The 20985-nt window shown below is 44.6% G+C and overlaps 2 protein-coding genes across 13 annotated transcripts in view; one reads left to right on the top strand and one right to left on the bottom strand.

Moving 5' to 3' along the window:
• Positions 1 to 20417, top strand: part of MPPE1 (metallophosphoesterase 1) — a 30561-nt gene extending 10144 nt beyond the window's left edge. For 6 of the 12 annotated variants that reach the window (XM_023543990.2, XM_010586862.3, XM_010586860.3 and 3 more), the window contains 10 exons: positions 919 to 1000; positions 8697 to 9090; positions 10700 to 10808; positions 13287 to 13390; positions 14209 to 14283; positions 16028 to 16136; positions 16277 to 16348; positions 16429 to 16551; positions 17049 to 17255; positions 17631 to 20413. In XM_023543990.2, the coding sequence (XP_023399758.2) occupies positions 8810 to 9090; positions 10700 to 10808; positions 13287 to 13390; positions 14209 to 14283; positions 16028 to 16136; positions 16277 to 16348; positions 16429 to 16551; positions 17049 to 17255; positions 17631 to 17813 (1263 nt within the window). In that variant the 5' untranslated portion in view covers positions 919 to 1000; positions 8697 to 8809 and the 3' untranslated portion in view covers positions 17814 to 20413. Of the gene's footprint in view, positions 1 to 190; positions 309 to 918; positions 1001 to 8696; positions 9182 to 10699; positions 10809 to 13286; positions 13391 to 14208; positions 14284 to 16027; positions 16137 to 16276; positions 16349 to 16428; positions 16552 to 17048; positions 17256 to 17630 lie in introns of those variants that run through there. The other 6 variants (XM_064294738.1, XM_010586864.3, XM_023543996.2 and 3 more) reach the window with 6 other exon arrangements.
• Positions 20418 to 20740: 323 nt separating this feature from the next.
• GNAL (G protein subunit alpha L) overlaps positions 20741 to 20985 on the bottom strand; it is a 170264-nt gene continuing 170019 nt past the window's right edge. Inside the window, exon 12 of the mRNA XM_003406387.3 lies at positions 20741 to 20887. Coding sequence (XP_003406435.1) covers positions 20741 to 20887 — 147 coding nt within the window. The remainder of the gene's footprint in view (positions 20888 to 20985) is intronic.

Below are 20985 nucleotides of genomic sequence, written 5' to 3'. Positions count from 1 at the left end.
TTCCCTTAATTACGAATTTATTCCTTCTCTAAGGGTGGGAGGATGGCTCCAGGTGCTCAACAGGGCCTATCTCAGGCCCAGGGAAATCAACAGCCACTGAAGCTGGCTTGGGGGCGGGGGTGGGGGGGCGCGGTAAAATATTCAGAAGTACTTAGCTTTTGCTGAGAGCGCCATTTTTCTCTGGGTCCAGAGGTGTGAGTAGGCTGCGTGGCTGGCTGCTTCTCCCTGAGGAAGCTGCAGCTGAACAGTACTACCAGCCCACCACAGCCACTTCTGGAAATGGTGCCTAAGGAATCCCTGTGATTCAGGTCCGGTAACTCCTCTCCGCTTCTGAACCATCTCTCTCTCCCCCTGCCACTCGGTCCGTTTTCTTAGTTTGCCTTTGATGTCCAGGATTCCTTCAAAACCCAAACCAAACCCACTGCTGTCAATTCCGACTCATGGCGACCCTATAGGACAGGGTAGAACTGCCCCATAGAGTTTCTAAGGGGTGCCTGGTGGCTTTGAACTGCTGACCTCTTGGTTAGCAGCCATAGCACTTAACCACTACACCACCAGGGTTTCCTTCAGGACTCCTGGATTGTCTTAAATATAATTGTTTCACTCATTTTTTCGGGTCTTTGTGGTAAAAGGGTTTGCAGGAAGTGTCTGGGTATTCCTCCATCTTGGCCACACCTTATAAATATTTTAATTATAATTTAAATGACCTATTTTTGAAAAATAACATAATGTCAGCTGCTTTTCCTTAGCTGTGTGGTTGTCAGCTTCTTTTTATCTTAAAGGTCAGAGTCCTTCTCCGTGAGCTGCAGGCAGCTGACCCTGAACCTTCCAGGAAGGGGCGCATTTTCCACCTGAATAATGGCAAACCTACTGCAGGATCTTTAGGCAGCAAATCACCCATTTCCTGTTTTATTTCAGATGAACATACTCTGAATTGGGGAGCAGATGCCGACTTAGACCGCAGTACTGGTTCCATGTGCCAGCAAGCATTCTTTAAAAGGTAAGAGGGTGACTCAGTGATACTTTTCAAAGTATCGCTCCCAAGACTGTGTTACAGGATGTGATGGTTAATGGTATGTATCAACTTGACTAGACTATGATTCTCAGTGGTTTGGCAGACACTGTGTAATCACGTCCCATTGTGATGCATTTGGAACAGCCAATCGGTTGAAAGGAGGTGTGGCCTGCCTCCAGTGGTTTGGAATAGCCAATCGGTTGAAAGGGGGTGTGGCCTGCCTCCAGTATATAACTGGATGTTTTGGCAAAGCTCACTCTTTTTCTACCCTGTATTCTTCTTCTTGTCCTCCGGTTTTTGAGATGTAAGCTTACGGAAATCTCTGGCCTGCCACTTGACCTGCAGATTGTGGGTTTGGCAACCCTGGCAACACCATGAGTCAGCAGAGGCTTCCAGCCTGCCACCTGCCTGAAGATTTTGGGTTTATCAGCCCCTGCAACTGTGTGAGCCAGCAGAGGGCTTCAGCCTGTTGTCCGACCTACGGATTTGGGACTTGCCAGCCCCCATGACTGCAGGAGCCATTTATTTCCTCACAAGTGGCATTAGCTGTTTACTTGAAGCAAATTCTCCTCTCTGTGTATCTATGTGTGCTTCACTGGTTTTGCTCCTCTAGAGAACCTAGACTAAGATATAGGACATTGCTAGCTTTTAGGGTCTTGAGTATAGATTCTTTTTATATATTTTTTTCTTCTTTTGAGTTGCTTGCCTAGATCACCCAGGTGTAACAGAGCTGGAGTGTAGATATCCCCAGAGCTGGGGCGTAGACTTTCCAGGCTGCCAGGATCAACCAACCTCAGGAGGCCTAGGGGAGAAATGAGGAGCCATCAAACATGTCTGGGTACAGTTCTACTCTTTTTAAGAGAAAACTGTTTTCTCCAGAGAGGCTCAAGGGAAGATTGTCATTACTTCCATCTAAGCAGAGAGTAAACTGGGCTTTTCCTTTTGTAAGAGTTCCATGTGGGCACTGGTGAGAAAATGTGTTTGGGGTCCCTATTTGCCAGTCTTTAAACTCCTGCCAAAGGCAAACAAGAACAACTGTGCGTCTTGTCCTCCTATTGCTATGACTTTTAAGGATTTTGAGACCAGTAATAGGACAAAGGAATGAGAATATGTTATGTTTGTGATTCTAAAATGTTTGGGAATGTGAGATGAAGTGTAAGCTGTTCATTCAGCAGCTGTTTGTTGAGCACCTACTGTGTGCAGGCATCACGCTGGCTTCAGGGATGTAAAGATGAACAAAACAATGTCCCTTTCTTGAGGGTGCTCACAACCTGGTGCAGTAAGAAGTACATTTTATATCAGGACACACAGATATATGTATATAAAAATGGAAACAAACGTTTAATGAAGTAACCCTTGCCTTTGTGCAGTACAGGCTGATATGTTACGTTGTTTTTTGTTTTAATCATATTGTGTTTTTGGTGAAGGTTTACACAGCAGTTTAGGTTCCCATTCAACAATTTCTACACAAGTTGTTCAGTGACATTAGTTACATTCTTCACAGTGTGTGAACATTCTCATTATTTCTCTTCTGGTTGTTCCATTTCCTTTCACCTAGTTACCCTGCCCCCTTACAGTCTCCTCTTCGTTTTAAAGTAATTGTTGACTGTTTGGTCTCATATGGGTGATTTTTCAAAGGAGCACAGTACTTACAAGTGATATTCATTATTTTTTGAGCCAATTTGTTATATAGCTACAAAGGGAACTCAGGGGTTTGTTTTAGTTCAAGGTTTGAAGAATATTTCAGGGCAATAGTTTCAGGGAGTCCTCTAGTCTCAACCAGTCTAGTAAGTCTGTTCTTTTATTTGTTGTTGTGTGCCTTTTTTTTTTTTAAAGGAATTTGAGATTCTATTCCACATTTTTCTCCCATTCCATCAAGGTCCATGTATTGTGGCCCAGAATTGAGGAGTCGGTTGTGGTAGCCAGGTACCATCTAGTTCTTCTAGTCTCGTGGTTTGTGTAGACTATTTGTCACGCAGACTGGTTTCTTCTCTGAGTCTTTGGTTTCATTCTTTTTTATTTTCCATTCTCTTTTGATCTGGATGAGCAAAGACCAGCAGTTGTATCTTAGATGAGTGCTCGTAAGCTTTTAAGACCCCAGATGCTACTCACCAAACTAGGATATAGAACATCACCTTATGAATTATGTTATGCCAACTGACTGAGATGTCTCATAAGACTTTGGTTCTAATCCTTCAAACCCAGAAATCTAATCCTGCAAGGTGTTTGGTTATATCTAAGAAGCATGAATAACTGTGCCCCTTATGTGCTTTATTATGTATATGAATATATGTACATACAGTCACAGGTGTGTATACATCTGTATACTCCTAGGCGCAGTGGTTAAGAGCTCAGCTGCTAACCAAAAGGTCGGCAGTTCAAATCTACCAGCCATTCCTTGTGAACCCTATGGGGCAGTTCAACTCTGTCCTGTAGGGTTGCTGTGAGTCTGAATCAACTCGACAGCAACAGGTTTATACACATATATACCTACATACATATGTGTATACCTGCATGTGTATTTTTTTTTTTTTTGGTTGTTTTTGTTGTTTCAAAATTATATATGCTATAGTAATTACCAACAGGTTCTTTTTTTTTTTTTCTAATAGGTTCTTTTTTCTTGTGTACTTTTTAGTGACATTGTTTTCCTTTGTCAAGCTGTGTATACTTCACCCTCATTTGGCGTTATCTTTCCCATCACCAAAAATAACAAGTGTCTACCATCCAGCCCCAGTGGTGCAGTGGTTAAGGGCTCAGCTGCTAACCAAAAGGTTGGCAGTTTGAATCCACCAGCTGCTCCTTGGAAACCCAATGGGGCAGTTCTACTCTGTCCCATAAGGTCTCTATGAGTTTGGATCGACTCAACTGCAACCGGTACTATCTAGAGAGTGAATCACCCCCTCCCCCTGCCTCCCCATCCCTGGTAACCACTGATGGATGTTAGTTTCTGTATATTCTTATATTCTCCTTAATTCTATTTTTAAAAATTTGGTCACAACTCACCAAACTGATTTCATGGGTCAATAATGGGTTTCTTCTAGCTTTTTCAGAAATTCTGGAAGAGCAGTTGTTACTTTTAGAGTCACTGTCTGGGAAAAAGAAGTGTTCTTATGCTAGAAATCAGAACACTGCCATCACCAGGATCTTCAGGGCCAAGTAAAGAGAAGTCTGCAGAGATTCCCATCTAGCCTTTGATCCTAGGCCAGCCTGCACCGTGTTGAGATGCCTGGATAGTTTTCCTGCTGGATTGTTATTTGACAATCTTAATAAAACTGACAAATTGAACTTGGGGAACAAAAACAATAATATCTTAGTAACTTTTACAATGTTAATAATTAGTCATTTTTCCAACCCAAACCTCCTAATGCAAAGAAAAGCTCCTACTGCAGACAGAATTATTCATCCTTTAATCACAGGAAGGCACACACAGAATAGATTCTTTATCCAACCCTCCTGGTTCCTAGCTTTACAATCCAGTGATTCAAGATGAAGACACCTTTTCCCATTTATTTTTTGAGTGAGTATAAAGAGCTGGCTGCATGCGGGCTTAGTGTAGTATCCCACACAGTTCTGATGAAGGCCAGACCCTCCTGTCATTAGTCCAGAAGGGAAGAATGCACTTTTCTCCTGGGAGAGAACGAATCCCTCTGAGGCTACCCCTTCTGCTCTACAGATGACTCTGTCTTCATTTCAGAAGAAGAAAGGGGACTCACTTTGGCCATAAAACTGAAAACAGTGTTGGGAATACTAATTTGATGAGTATTACAAGTTTTGAGTAGAGGAGGAAAAGGAATTTTCCAAGATTTAAGTGAAAAGAATTCTGTTTGAGGATTTAGTGTTGGAAGGTGTCAAAATATGATTTTCCCTCTGATGAGTCGTTCAATTTTTTTTTTTTTGTAATGATCATGTTATACTAGAAAGATGATTCACGTGATATTACGGTTTTCTCAAGAAAATATGTAACAGCATGAGCTAGCATACTTGGTCTTTCCTTTCTTCCTTCCCCTCTTCTCTTCCTTTTGGTCCTTTCATTTTCTTTTTACCTCCCTCCCTTCCTCCTCTTTTTCCTTCTAAGTTTTTCTCTGGCACAATGGCTCTGTGTAGGATACTTTTTATTTCTTTGTGGAAAAAAGAACTGGACATTGTGGGAAGGGCTGGATACCCCACACCTTTGGTCTGCCTTGTGCTGTGGCTCTCCCTATCAGTGGTGTACTTGTCAGGTACTGTGTCCGGGGCAAGGTCAGGCTAAATGGGCTCAGGGGAACAAGTGTATGTGGAGTAGGATCAGGGGGGAGCTTACGTTGCCTCATGCACTCTGAGTGCAGATACGTGCCCTGTCTCTGTGTCATTCGTTCTGCTCTTGGTGGCCCAGTGCAGCTGTGAGGACCACAGCTTCGTGTCCCCTCCTGATCTCTGAATCACTCTTTGGGCTGTCTTGTGTGGGCAGCATTGGGCTTCCATGTCTCCAGCTTCCTCACCCCTCTTTGTGTTCCTTGCCCTTCTTCGTGATAACTGCTCAAACAAGGTTCTCTCTGATTACAACAAGTGGGAGGAGAAGAACAATTATTAAGTTGCTATTCTGGTACTTCATCTCTTGTGAAACTTGGAACCAATAAAACAGCAAAGGTCGATATACTGGAAGGATTGAAACCCAACCCAAGAAGATTCCTTCTCTCTCAGATGGTCCTTTACAGCCTGAAGAAACGTAAGGCTTTAGGAAGTGTCAACTGCTTTGTGGGCCTTAACTTTTAGAATTTTAGGAGCTTCTAGGCCTTTTGAAAGAAAATGAGATCTTAAGACCAAATCGTTGTTTTTGATGTGTTTGGATGAAAACAAAACAGATTGGATGGTTTTAAGGAATATTTTTATTATCCTTTAGAGTCTCTCTCCTTTTATCTTTTATTAGTATCATCCAAGTACAGAATCCATGCCCTTAACCATACTGGTGAATTTATACGATCATTCTAAAGTTTGATTACAGACAAGGTGGAAGACAGCAAAAAAAACATTGTGACTTCCTCCTCATCTGTGCCAGATTAAGCCCTAGTGGCACAGTGGGTAAGCATTTGGCTGCTGATCAAAAGGTCAGCAGTTCCATTCACCAGCCAGCCACTCCCTGGACATCCTGTTGGGCAGTTCTACTCTGTCCTATAGGGTCGCTATGAGTTGGGATCGACTTGATGGCAACTGGTTTGGTTTGGGGCTTATTTTTAATTCTTGTGTGCAAATGTGTCCAGTTATGAAGACTGAACTTCACAAAGATTATCTTAGATTCCACAGAAGTGAGAGTGTTCTTGATTCCTTGTCTATCGGCCATGTTAAGATTACTAGCTTCATCTTAGAAAGTCACCTCCCCCAAAAAGGATGTTCTTTTTTATTTTTAAATAATTTTTATTGTGCTTTAGTTGAAAGTTTACAAATCAAGTCAGTCTCTCACACAAAAACCCATATACACCTTGCTACACACACCCAATTACTCTCCCCCTAATGAGACAGCCTACTCTCTCCCTCAACTCTTTCTTTTCGTGTCCTTTTCACCAGCTTCTAACCCCCTCCACCCTCTCATCTCCCCTCCAGGCAGGAGATGCCAACATAGTCTCAAGTGTCCACCTGATCCAAGAAGCTCACTCCTCACCAACATCCCTCTCCAACCCATTGTCCAGTCCAATCCATGTCTGAAGAGTTGGCTTTGGGAATGGTTCCTGTCCTGGGCCAACAGAAGGTCTGGGGGCCATGACCACTGGGGTCCTTCTAGTCTCAGTCAGACCATTAAGTCTGGTCTTATGAGAGTTTGGGGTGTGCATCCCATTGCTCTCCTGCTCACTCAGGAGTTCTCTGTTGTGTTCCCTGTCAGGGTAGTCATCGGTTGTAGCCGGGCACCATCTAGTTCTTCTGGTCTCAGGCTGATGTAGTCTCTGGTTCATATGGCCCTTTCTGTCTCTTGGGCTTGTAATCACCTTGTGTCTTTGGTGTTCTTCATTCTCCTTTGATCCAGGTGGGTTGAGACCACTTGATGCATTTCAGATGGCTGCTTGCTAACGTTTAAGACCCCAGAAGCCACTCTTCAAAGTGGGATGCAGAATGTTTTGTTAACAGATTTTATTATGCCAATTGACTTAGCTCTCCCCTGAAACCATGGTTCCCAGACCCCTGCCCCTGCTACGCTGGCCTTCGAAGCATTCAGTTTATTCAGGAAACTTAAAATGATGTTCTTTATTCTTCAGCTCAATTAGAATCTACAGTCAGTGTCTCCATGTTCCCAAGCACCCACAAGACTTCAGGAGCTTCTCTGATATCCGAGCTCTTCCATGGCCTCCAGGTCACCAGCCATTTAGATCTTGATGACCATATCGAGAAACTGTGAAGCCAAATCCCATGTCGTAGCCCATCTCAGGCCATCGTTCATCAGCCTTGCTCTTCAGATGCATCAAAAATGCATGCTTTCTTTCTAGGGTGCAGAATTCATCTGAGATTCAGAATGAATCCGTACAGATTTCAAAGGGGTCCCTCTCATGTGTTGAATTATGTCCCCCCCCAAAATGTGTATATTAACTTGGATAGGCCATGGTTCCAAGTATTTTGTGATTGTCCTCTATTTTGTGATTGTAAATTTTATGTTAAAGAGGATTAGGGCAGGATCATAACACCTTTACCAGGTCACATCCCTGATCCAATATAAAGGGAGTGTCCCTGGGGTGTGGCCTGCACCACCTTTTATCTCTTAAGAGATAAAAGGAAAGGGAAGCAAGCAGAGAGTTGGTGACCTCATACCACCAAGAAAGAAGCACTGGAAGCAGAGCGTGTCTAGATTAACAAGAAGGACCTTCCTCCAGAGCCAACAGAGAGAAAAAGCCTTCCCCTGGAGCCGACACCCTGAATTTGGACTTTTAGCCTCCGTTACTGTGACGAAATAAATTTCTCTTTGTTAAAGCCATCCTCTTGTGGTTATAGCAACACTACTTGACTAAGTAAGTCTTGACTAAGACAGTCCCCTAGAAAAGCCACAGCACATAAATGTCTTATCAGATGTCAGCCAGAGTTTTGAGGCTAACTTGTAAGACAAAACATTTTTTCTATGAAGACGTACAGAATCAGATCACAGCGTTCATGCTTGACTCTCAGAACTCCTGACCTCAGAGTCCAGGCCTTGGATCTTTGGATCTTGGATCTTCCATTGCTTGGATCAAAATACCTTGTCCATGAATATTTACTCCTTTTGTGGAAAAGCAGAGTGAAAAAAAATAATGTGTTCACACAAAAGGCAACACATTAAAGGAGACTTATGATCTGTTGAATTTTAAGGTCATAGGGATGTGGGAGTAAATCCTTCTGTGAGTTAAATTACACTTACATAAGATTTGTTCATTTTTCCTATTATGTCTCCTGTATTAACAAATACCTTTCTGATGGATTTCCATTTAATGGTTACCAGAGTATTAAGAAACCTTATCATCTTAGTGGGAAGATCATTCAAATAGCATTTTTCTGGCATATGGAGGTATAGAGACCTCCTAGTTCAAAGTGGTTTTCCTTACCAATAATCTGTTATCAGTGTAAAATTACAGGACACTAGTTAATTTGGGAATGTCAATAGGATTCTGTAACTCATCAGTTATTCATAAAGGGAACTAGTGATACTGGCATTAAGGAATATACCTCAAGCCTTTCCTTTTTCCTTTAGGTAGACAGCTAAGACCGGAAACCATCTTCACCTTACCCAGGATTCCACCTTTTCTCCTGCTGAATTCTTGATGGATTTGACTCTTTGTTGCTGGCAACTCCTGGACAGGAGAAATGGTGACAATCAGACTGGAGCTTGGAAGGCAGAATTTTCATCCATTAAAGAGGAGGAGTTTTTTGCTGTTGAAACTTACAGCTGTTGTCTTTGCCGTGCTCCTGTTTTGTGAATTTTTAATCTATTATTTAGTGATCTTCCAGTGTAACTGGCCTGAGCTGAAAACCCCAACTCAGGTCAGGGATCAGGGGACTCCTGAGCCCGTGCTAAGAGCCATGTTCTTGGCGGATACCCACTTGCTTGGGGAAGTGAGAGGCCACTGGCTGGACAAGTTACGAAGGTAGGAGCTAAAGCCAAGAATTATCCCACCGGTCGGCTCAATGGCTTTGCGTACTCATTAGTTATGTTCCTCCCAAAGGCGGACATTTGAGGTATTTGATTTTTCCTTGAACTTACTATTTATATTTATTAGCTTTGTGACTCTTGACAAGCCACTAGGGCCCCTCTGCACCTCTGCCTCCTCGCTTGTAAGTCTGTTAACACCAGCAGCTTCACGGGCTTGTGTGGGGAGCAAAGTGGAGCTCAGTGAAGGGGAGCCTCCCTCCCCTGGGCAGGGGCTGGTGGCCCTTCACACTTTCACTGGGGTGCAGTTTTGAGCCCACTTAGTTTTGCCCTCTGGTAGGAGAGAGGGCAGAAGCAGATTGCACACTGGGGATGGGTCAGGTCCTGTTTCTCCAAGCCAGCACCCCCCCCCCAGCATGTTGCTGTTGCTGTCACAGTTGAGTTGATCCAACTCATAGTGACCCAATGTGACAGAGTAGAATTGCCCCATAGGGTTTTCTAGGCTGTAATCTCTATGGGAGCAGATCACCAAGTCTTTTCTCCTGCAGAGCCACTGGGTGGGTTCTAACTGCCAACCTTTTGGTGAGCAGCACTGTTTATATGCCTCAGGACACTGCATTCCCCTTTGTAGGAGATAAGCAGCCAGGATGGCACCTTAAAAAGGGGGACAAAACTGGGGCCCTGAGAAGGACATGGATCAGGCCAGCTAGGGTGGAGGGCACTGGCATCTTGAGCATGTGTTGTGTGTCAGTGCCATGCCATGCACCTTACCACCACTGTCATCTGGATCCTATAACTGTCCTGTGAATATAGAGAGGGCAAGCAACTTTCTCTAGGCCACACAGCTGGTCATGGGCGGAGCTGGGGCTTTTTGCCGTTGCCTAGCAGATTCTAGACCCTGACCTCTTTTTATTGGTTTGTCTTCCCTTCGGGGTGATTACTGGTCTGTGTGACATCTAGGAGATTTAATGTTTATTGGCTGCTACTTTATGGTACTGGCTATTTCTTTCATCAGCTTCCCCAACTCTGAATCAAGGGGGGAAGTGGGCCCCTTCCAGAAGTGAGACTTCAGCCAAACTCGCCCCTCCTGTACATGGCGCAGTGTCCATCTAAACTGGACATCTTTGGAGATTGAATTACACTCACTTAGACCACTAGGGCCCTCCTGACGGCCCAACAGCTTCAGGGCAGTGTGGGGGAAGTTAGTGCGAAGTGCATGAGTGGCCCCCCACCAGCTCCTTTAGGGCCTTTATCCCACACTTAACCAGACCCAGACTCTTTTGCCCTTCTAAGCAATAAAGAGAATGGAAGAGCAGGACACAGAAGGAGAGTGGGGCCACATAGTGCACTTTTTAAATGGCTCCTGACACAGATGTTGGAGTCCCTGGGTTGTGCAAACAAGAGGTGCCTCAGAAGAAAAGAGCCTAGCAATCTGCTTCCTAAAGGTCACAGCCTTGAAAATACTACGGAACGCAATTATACTCTGCACACATGGGGTCGCCAGGAGTCGGAATCAACTCAACAGCAGTTGGTTTGGTTTTCGTTTTTAAGACCAGGCTCTACCCAGGAAACAAACTGAATCCTTATTTTTTATTATTTACCTGTAGAGAATGGCAAATGGAGAGAGCCTTCCAGACAGCTCTGTGCTTGTTGCAGCCTGAAGTGGTCTTTATTCTGGGGGATATCTTTGATGAAGGAAAGTGGAGCTCCTCCCAGGTAGGACCCTGTGGTACTGTTACCAGTCGCCAATCTGACACAAAGGGCCCTTGTCGTTTCTCGAGTAAGAATACACGTGAAATGCAAACCTTATCTTCAGGAAGCAAAAGGAGTCAGGGAGGAGCTAAGCCTCTCCAAAAGACTGACTTGAAAAGGGAATCAAGGCCAGGGCTTGTATGGGTTGGGTGGAGACAACAGAGTAATGAATATTTGGTGGGTGGGTACTTCTCAGAATGGCAGTGCGAGTTAATTTGGTTGCACACGTATCTGGAATCTAAGATGGTATCCGCTGATACTCAAGATGGAGTCCTCTTGGCAGCCCTTGGCATCACTTATTATGGGATACAGCGCAAGCGCACTTGATCTTCGGTGCCACATCGCCGTCTTCAGAGGGCTAAGGAAGGTTAAACAGCGGTCACACTTTGTTCTTCTGCACATGCGGAGCCTGTCAAGGAGGAGGGGACTAGAAAAACACTAAGAAGGAGATAGTAATTCTTGGGTTGTTTCGATCTTATCTCCTGTTGACAGGGTGGGTTCCTGTTTACCCAACTTCTAGATAGTAATTTTTTAACACTTCTTTTGTTCCACCAGCACAGTTAACCCCATCTGTCTCCCGATAGGGTGTGGTTCCCTGTTTACCCAACTTCTAGGTGATAATCTTTTAACAGCTCTTTTGTTCAGCCACCGGCACAGTTAACCCTGTCTGTCTCAGTACTGGAAACCCTGATGGCGTAGTGGTTAAGTGCTATAGCTGCTAACCTAAGGGTCTGCAGTTCGAATCCGCCAGGCGCTCCTCGGAAGTTCTGTGGGGCTGTTCTGCTCTGTCCTATAGGGTCGCTATGAGTTGGAATCGACTCGACGGCACTGGGTTTGGTTTTTGGTTTTGGTCTCAGTACCAGTGCCCCAGTCCTGCTCTGAGAGCCTAGGTAGCACCCAGAGAATTCATAGACTTGAGCATCAGCTTGGCTGGAAGTTTTCTGAGTGCTGATATTACAAATGGGCAGTCTGCCTTGAAGACTTTTAAGACCTGTGTCTAATGGTACTCTTGAGTTAGGTTGGCTAGCCTGTTTGTGTCTGTAGGAAATATGTTCATTAGCCAGACATCGTGGAATGTCAGAACGCACTTTCCTTTGAAACCTGTGGGGGAAAATCAGTCCTGATGGATGCTAGTTCAGTTGTCACCAAAAGGACAGAAGGCATTGAAGTGCAGTTAACTTCACGCTCTTATTTTAACATCAAATTATGAGAATTCTGGTGCAGAAGTTACTTGCTTCTCTCCTCTTATTTTCTGTGTTTCTTTTGAGTGAGAGGTTTGGTATGAAATTCCTTTGCCATTAAGGGGCTGGGGTCCCTGACTGGGTTTTATTTTATTGTGACATAAGCCAGTATACAAACCACAGAGAAAGGTGGTTTTCACCTTAGCTACCAAGATTCTTTTCTATGAAAAAAGAGCTGTTTTTGCTGCTTAGGTAAAAATGTTCAGCCCCTCATGGTTTGGGGGATGGGGATAGTTAAAAAAAATTCATTGGCACTTCCCAGAATGATCCAAAAGATGTACAAATAAAGTCTTGGTCCAGATTGTAGTGTTTGTTAAAATCTAGGCTATAATTAAATATGAGGTAATGGAAATCCTATTTTTAAGAAAAAACTGGTGGTAAACTGAGGCTGGATGCCTATGTTGCTTTTATAAAATGAAGGCCTTTCTGACTTCATGTTATTCTAATTTAAATAATATCTGCTAAAGTGAAGTCTGTGTGTGTGCATTGAAGAACTTTCTACCCTGAATATTCCCCTAGGTTGGGCCATATTTAAAGCTTTCAGGATAAAGTGAATTACTGTTCAGAATAGAGGTTGACTGCCTCACCCAGAGTTTGTCTAATTGTTATTTTTAGGCTTAATAAAAATAGGAATTATACTTACATAATTCTCAAACTTTAATATTTAAAGACAGTGTCAGAATAACCTGGAGATACTTGTTGAAGTCGCTTACCTTGCTGTCCTTTTTTTCCTCCCACGTCTCACCAGCTCTCGTTCCCACAGTTAGCTACAAGGGGAATGTGGTGCTGAAGGACGGTCTCATCCTTGTCTTGGTCTCGACACAGGAGGACTTGGCATTTTCTAAGAGCCTGTTCTTATAGCATGTCCACATCATAAGTGATCCTCATCCTGGTTCCAAGCATGCACTTCAGGGGGTCTTAAAATAGGTGTATATACCAAATGTTTGGGGGAATTGTCAGTTAATATCTTAAGATTCGGGGGATACCATTAATTAAAATTTGGTATCAGATTAAATAAGGTATTAAGTGTAGTCTTGCAGAAAAAATATTAAACAGTTAAAAATTCTGGGTTCTACATTAGCTTTATGAGCAGCTGATTTAGTATAGGGGAATTAACTTCTCATCAAAACAGGGATTGTATTTTTAGTCACAGGGAAGAGAAAGATCTCTGGCTGTCAGCAGTGACCCTTTTTTCCCACAGGCCTGGGCCAATGATGTGGAGCGGTTTCAGAAAATATTCAGACACCCACAGCATGTGCAGCTGAAGGTGGTTGCTGGAAACCATGACATTGGCTTCCACTATCAGTAAGTAGTTCCCTGAAGCATTGCACCGTGAACCCATTACCATTGAGTCGTTTCTGACTCGTCATAGGACAGAGTAGAACTGCCCCATGGGGTTTCCAAGGCTGTAATCTTTACGGAAACAGAATGCCACATCGTTCTCTTGGAAGCAGATTGCTACATCTTTCTCCCTCGAACTCTGACATTTCGGTTAGCAGCTGAGCGCTTAACTGCTGCACCACCAGGGCTCCTATTACACATGAGGGCCCTTGCTAACTCTCATTTTAGACCTGCTAAAATTCAGGGGAAAGCCTTATTTGTGCTGTATTGAGGCAGTGTTTCCTCAAAAGATGTAAACTTTGGAATATAAACCCCACAAGGGCAAGGATTTTGTCTTGGTGCAAATATTTGCTGAATGAATGAATTGTATGTGTCCTTGGGAGATATATAACTTGAAACTGCCATTTTGTGCCAATTATTTTATTTGGGAATCAGAATAAAACAAGCCCATTTAGACTTTAATAGATAACTGTTATGTAGTGCTGATGAATGGCCAGCCTGGTTTAAGCACTTTACTTTCATATATTAACTCATGTAATCCTTACCATTATCCTATTATTTTATCCCTTGTACCAGTGGGGAAACTGAGGGCCAGGAGGGTTAAGTAACTTGCCCCAGGTCTCGTAGTTAGTCAGTAGTAGAGCTGGGAATCAGGACCGCTGAACTAATTAATTGTGGTTGTCTGTGCTCAAATCCTGAAAATTACTTTCTTTATTCATGATAACTCTAAGAGGTTCTAAAATATCTTGTTCTGAAAGATGCTTTTTTACAATTGAATATAGGATGAACACATACAAAATAAAACGATTTGAGAAAGTTTTCAACTCTGAAAAGCTGTTTTCTTGGAAAGGAATTAAGTGAGTATTATTTGTGAATTCTTATGAAGACTTTCAGTTCTTGGAAACTTAAGTTTTTAAAGGTGACCACCAGACTGAGCCAGAACCCTGCTCTCCCTGGCCGATTGACCATCTTTGGCTGTCTTTGTCAGTGGTCAACACAGGAGGTTGCAGATGGGAACCCTGGGCCACCCAGGTTTTCAGTAACAGCCCATGGTGAACCATCAGTCTGGCTGTGCCCAGCTGCTGAGGGTACAGCATTTCTGTGTGGACTGGCTCTGGGCATATGCATGCCACCTGTCTCTGTGTGAAGGAGTATTTTATTGTTCCAGATTTTCTCATTTTGCTTTATGAAGGAAGCCCTGTAGCTGTGATGTCCTAGGGTTTGTTGGCAAGTGGGCGCACTGTGGGGGGAGAGGCTCCTCCACTGCACCCCCATCAACTTTGAGAACAAAGCAGCCTCACCTGCCCACAGCACCAGTCCCATGGCTGTACCCTTTCTGGCCTGTGTTTGTGCTGACAGCACAGCGGACAAGACTATCTATATTATCCTAGTTTCCACATAAGTGGGCAAAAAAAGGTGCGAGGAGAGTGTTTGGGCCACAGCAGCGCTTAATGAGATCACTTGTGTGAAACTGGAGAGACAAGGATTCTGTGGGTGTAACCATTCCACCCCTCCCTGGCCTCAGGGGAACTGAGGTGGAAAGGAGACATTTTGTTTGTTTCCCGGCAAGTGTAGTGTTTAGGAAACTTTAAAGATGTTTATCCTATTTCAGATCATTTGATTAGGTAGCTCCTGTATTCCTTAAACGATTTAAATTTCAAGCGGTCTTTACTGGCAGGTATCTTCTTCATGCCCAGTTGGTATGTGCTTAGGAAATAAAAGCCTATTTAATGGGAGTCTATTGATACAGTGGTTGTAAATAGCCATAGCTGACTTTGTTGTTATTCTAGTTTGGGATTACCCACACCCAGTTAGTTCTGCGTCACCCCCGCCCCACTTGTAGAGTACCCTGCATTCATGAACCTGCCTGTGGTCATGCTACCCAGTAATAGCCGTGTCTGCCCTTTACGGAGTCCTTTCTAGAGGCGGGCTGTGTTCTGAGCACAGTGCCCTGTAGTGTCATTTAGTTCTCACAATAAGTCTATCGCATGGGTGTGCTGTTGTTCCCGTTTTTACAGGCGAGGCACAGGGAGGTTACGTGCCCAAGGATGCATGGTTCAAAGTGTTAGACGCTGTGGCCTGACCTCAGAGTGCTCTGTAATCTGGGATTTCTCACAAGTTTAGATTTAAAAGCCCTTTTACCATGTCTTGGATTTAACTCCTAGTAGTGCTATTTTGTCATATCTCCTTTTACTTAAAAAAATAGAAAATTAGCCTAGTTGAGATTTATAGCTGTTCTGGGGCTTGTTTCTTCACACGGTGGTTGCCTAGTTTTCATTTTATGGGGATAATATTACCAAAAGACACCAAACTCATTGCTGTCGAGTTGATTCTGACTCATCCAAAAACCAAACCCAAACCCACTGCCTTTGAGTTGATTCCAACTCATAGAGACCCTATAGGACAGAGTAGAGCTGCCCTATAGAGCTTCCAAGGAGTACCTGGTGGATTTGAACTGCCGACCTCCTGGTTAGCAGCCATAGCACTTAACCACTACACCACCAGAGTTTCCTTCTGACTTGACTCATAGCGACTCTACATTACAAGGGAAATAATACAGGGAGCCGGGTGGCCATGATCTTTGTTTTGATCCCACCTCAGCTTCGTGATGGTGAACAGCGTTGCCCTGGAAGGGGACGGCTGCAGCATTTGCTCCGAAACAGAAGCTAAACTCATCGAGCTTTCTCACAGACTGAACTGCTCCCGAAAGGTAGGAGACACTTGGAACACCGCGGCACCTCCTGATGTGGCAGTGATCAACAGTGGCATGTCTTGCTCTGTTGTTCATGCCCCCGTCCCCCATTTAGTGAGCCTGGGGCTGGGCGGGCTAACGGCCTGCTTTCTCCCCAGCAGCAGGCGCCCCTTTCCGGCCCGTGTGGAGCGGGGCAACAGCTCCCGGACTCAGCCCCAGTCCTTCTGCAGGTGAGGGGGCGGGGCGCCTCTGTGCACCAGGCCCCGCAGCCCAGGGTGTGGTGCGGTCACTTCTGCCTGTCTTTAAACAGCATTATCCACTTTACCGCAGCAGTGATGCGAATTGTTCTGGGGAAGATGCTGCTCCCCCGGAGGAAAAGAACATCCCATTCAAGGAGAAATACGACGTGCTTTCTCGGGAGGCTTCATACAAGGTTTGCAGGTGCACCGTGATGTTAATGCCACGGTGACCTTTTCATTGGCTGGCGTTTTTGTTCTTGTTAGAACAGAGTAGATTTTCACTGAAAGACGGATAACTCGGTCTATAACTAGTTATCAACTGGAAGATGGAGGGCAAGGTTTTGGCACGATCCCAGATTTTCTTTTTATTATTTTCTTTCTTCAGTAAATCTACTTGTTTCCCAATATCAAGTTAATAGTCTCAGCTATTCTTTACTCAGTTTTTTCACCAGTTTAAATATATTTGGAAATGTGAATGGCACTGAGTTTTAACTTTTTGGAGACTTAATTAAAATGTGCTTTCATATATATATATATATATATATATATATATAATGCACATGTCTATAATTATATATATAGATATATTTTTGTTTTGGGTATATGTATATATAAAATCTGGGAGGAGAATAGATTCTGAGAGGCTGGCCTTACCTTTGATATTGCATAAACAAGCCAAATGATTTCTAAGCAAAAACAAAGCAGCCCTCCAGATGAACCATTTGGCACCCGACTGACTGAGCCCCCGGCCCCCCAGCTCCTGTGGTGGCTCCAGCCCCGCCTGGTGCTGAGCGGCCACACCCACAGCGCCTGCCAGGTGATCCACGGCGGGGGCGTGCCGGAGCTCAGCGTCCCGTCCTTCAGTTGGAGGAACAGAAACAACCCCAGTTTTATCATGGTAACGTTGAAGTTTATTTTTGTCTGAAAGCTTCCCTAAATAATTAAGTCAACACCAGTAATCAACTACTGAATTGCTGCAATGTGTAATAGTATAGAAAAGCCGTAGGTAAACCACCCCCCACCCCGCAACATTGCCCTCTGGAAACCCCCCTCTGAGAACACACAGAACGCTGCTCCTGGAGTAACTGCGCGGTGAGGGAGGAGGAGCTTACGGAGGGTATTTCATCCTTCAGGGGGGTCCAGTGGTCTCGGATGTTAGACCCCGTGTGAGTGGTGTGTGTGCGTGTGTCTGTGTGTCGGGGGCGGGACAGGAAGTCGGTCCTGTCCCAGCTGTGCTTGGTGCTCTAGCCTACCGTTCTCCTTTCTTTTCCAGGGCAGCATAACAGCCACAGACTATTCCCTCTCCAAGTGCTACCTTCCCCTGGAGGGCACGGTCCTGGCCACCTACTGCGGAGCAGCTGGGATCCTCTTGGCCCTCATACTGGCTCACTTTGAGCTTTTAGCTTTGCCTTTCCTTTGTGGCTGGAACCTGCTTAGGAAGCATAAGAGGATATGAAAAGCAGGAAACTTTTGCATTTAGTAATTAATGTCAAAGCCAAAGAAACGGAACTTGGGGCAGTTCTCATGTTAGAATCAAGTAGCTGATGAATCCAAACGTAGGCCATCTTGAGGCACATCAGAGGTATTCTCAGCCGCTGATGTGAATCACTTTAGAAAACGTGGACTGAACTCTTCTCATGCTATGAAAATGGACACGTATTCTACAGCAGATCTGTTTCGTCATTTTTAACAAATAGATGTATAACAGAGACTGTTTTTGTACAGTATGTAAATACTAATTCATCATTTGCATGCACTACGCGTCCTGATGCCCCGAGGGATCTGCAGCACCCCGACACCTGGGAGGTGCTATGTCTGTAGGAATATTGGGTTTGCTCTGCCCTCCTATGAAGTGGCTCAGATCCCTGTTATAAAGCTGTACACTTGAAAGATACAGATGCTACAAGCAGCAACATTGTTTCATAGACTCCTGTCTGTGTTAAACTAAGGGACCAGATCCTTAAATCAGCGTGAATTTTCTCTCCAGCAGACCAAGTTGCTAAATCTGAATTGAGTGCTGTTGTTATCAGAAGACAGTTGAAAAAGGAGTAGGAAATGGCCCCTGATAATGTAAAAAACACGCCTTGATAGTTCAATGGCAGATAAAATGTATTCTTGTTCTTCTTTCTCAGAGTCTGGCTTATTCTGTAATCAAACTTTTAAATTAGAAAGTTAGTGGGGAACTGTTGATTAATAAGGAATATAACAATACACAGCTTAGTTTTTTGGGCAGAGGAGGTGTCTCCAGTTTTCATGTTTTACACGGAAAATGTAAGGGGAAATGAAAACAATTTCCCTTTTATATGTCTCAGTTCAACTGAGAGCTTTATAAAGCGGGTAAGGATGAGCTAGACAGTGATGAGTTTATAAGGACTTGCAAAATGCTGATTTATAGAGTAAACTTTTAAAACATTAAACAAAGAAACTAAAAGCAAATTAATGACTAAAAGCGAAGTACTATCCCTTCTCTGGATCTGTACTACTGAAGATGTAATTTTTGACATCTTGTACAGGCTAGCTTAGACCCCTATAGGAAAAGTCCTGCAAGGCTGTGGGTCTGGAAAGCACATGAAGCCTCACCTCTGAGGAGATTTGTGCTTTCTAGATATTGCACCCTAACTATTGAGACTGCGTTTGTACAGCTTTTTCAAGCATGAGAAATAGCCATGTATTTTGACTTTCTATTTCAAAAAATGTTTTCTTCAAAATATTTCAATAAATTTCTTCTTCAAAAAGACAAATGAAGACGCCATCCTTGGATTATCTTAACAAACAAAAAACCAAACCTGTTGCTGTCCAGTCGATTCTGACTCGTAGCGACCCTATAGGGCAGAATAGAATTGCCCCATAGGGTTTCCAAGGAGCGGGTGGTAAATTCGAATGGCCAACCTTTTGGTTCGCAGTCATATCTCTTAACCACTGCGCCACCAGGGCTCTTAATCAGACACAAATGTTGATACCAGTTGGCTGTTCTTCTCGATGTTTACTTGTACAGTAGAACCTGTGGGTCAGTGAATGGTTCCCAAGCTTTGACTAAGCGGATGGGACCTGCTCCCACTAAGGGTAGTATATAAAAGCCTGTAAATAGCAAAATAAGTAAGAAACATTGTCTCGGAGAGAAAAAAAAATCCTTGGCTTCCTGGAAACAGATGAGATTACCATTTGTACACTAGAGTTGATGTCAGTGTTTAAAGTTGAGGCTCAGGTAAGCATAGGCAGGTGGCTGTGACAGCTCTGCGTGGAAAGGTATGGATGTTACAAGAGTCATATTTATATATATAATTTTTTTTTAGCCAAGGAGCATTAAAAAAAAAAAAAAAAAAGTACCAGCCTGATAAAAGATGCTGCATACTACAGATACCATTCATTCCCTTTTCAGAACAAGCAGTAGGTGATGTTGACATTAAGCTGTTCACAATGAAAACATTTCTTTTACAGGTACAGCCATAATCAAGGCACAGAGATCTACAAAGAGTTTTCTTTAGTAGTTATACAAAATAATATTACATCTTGTGGTCTGTACAGTATGGTAAACTGGCAACAAAACAATAAAAGACTCTGGAAGAAGACCCTTGGCCTAGTATAGTGAAGGTGTGGAGAACCATTTTTAGACAGGACACATTTTGCAGCGGTGAATGTGGTAGGTTTTCTGCCTGAAGGTAGCACAAGTGTGTGAGGCTGGCAGGGACTCTAAGTGTAACTGGAACGTTTCCCTTCACTGTCTCTGGGCTCTACTCTAAGTCTGGGGGCAGTTAGCGCGCGCGGTGAGCCGGCGGCGACATGAAGCTAAGATCTCGCTACGCTGCTCCTATGCTTCCGCCATCATGCTCTACTGGAAGCAAAGTGCTTTCTCCCAGTCTACCAAGTTCTTCCTGATGAATCCACAAGTGAACGAATGGATGACTAAGAGAAGCCCCACGCATCGTCGCCAAAGGAGAGTTGACGTTTGCAGGGACACAGTTGGTGGGGTTTGAGGATGTTTCGGAAACGAAAGCTACAAGACCAAACCCGAGGGGAACAGAGGTAGCCAGAGGCTTGGTGGTCACTCCGGGCGGACACAGCAGGTCGTCAGGCAGCGGCAGGACGCAGCGAGGCGCACTACCTCTGCCTGGCGTGGCGCGGACACAGCAGGTCGTCAGGCAGCGGCAGGACGCAGCGAGGCGCACTACCTCTGCCTGGCGTGGCGCGGACACAGCAGGTCGTCAGGCAGCGGCAGGACGCAGCGAGGCGCACTACCTCTGCCTGGCGTGGCGCGGACACAGCAGGTCGTCAGGCAGCGGCAGGACGCAGCGAGGCGCACTACCTCTGCCTGGCGTGGGGCGCACAGACGGGCAGCCCCGGCACAAGCTCGCTGCCGGGCGGGCGGAGGCGCCGGGCGCGGCCTCACAGGAGCTCGTACTGCTTGAGGTGCATCCTCTGGATGATGTCGCGGCAGTCGTTGAACACTCGGCGGATGTTCTCCGTGTCCACGGCGCAGGTGAAGTGCGGGTAGCAGTAATGCTTGCCTTCGCCGGTCGCTGTGCTGATCCTCTGCAAAACAGGGGCGTCTGCGGGGGCCTCTCGCCGGAGCGCCCCCACCTCCTGGTCTGCAGAGCTCAGGCTGCGCCTGCTTAGACTCAGACTCGGGG

This window comes from Loxodonta africana, chromosome 11 (genome assembly GCF_030014295.1).
Source record: "Loxodonta africana isolate mLoxAfr1 chromosome 11, mLoxAfr1.hap2, whole genome shotgun sequence".
Lineage (NCBI taxonomy): Eukaryota > Metazoa > Chordata > Mammalia > Proboscidea > Elephantidae > Loxodonta > Loxodonta africana.
This window is presented reverse-complemented; position numbering and strand designations above follow the sequence as displayed.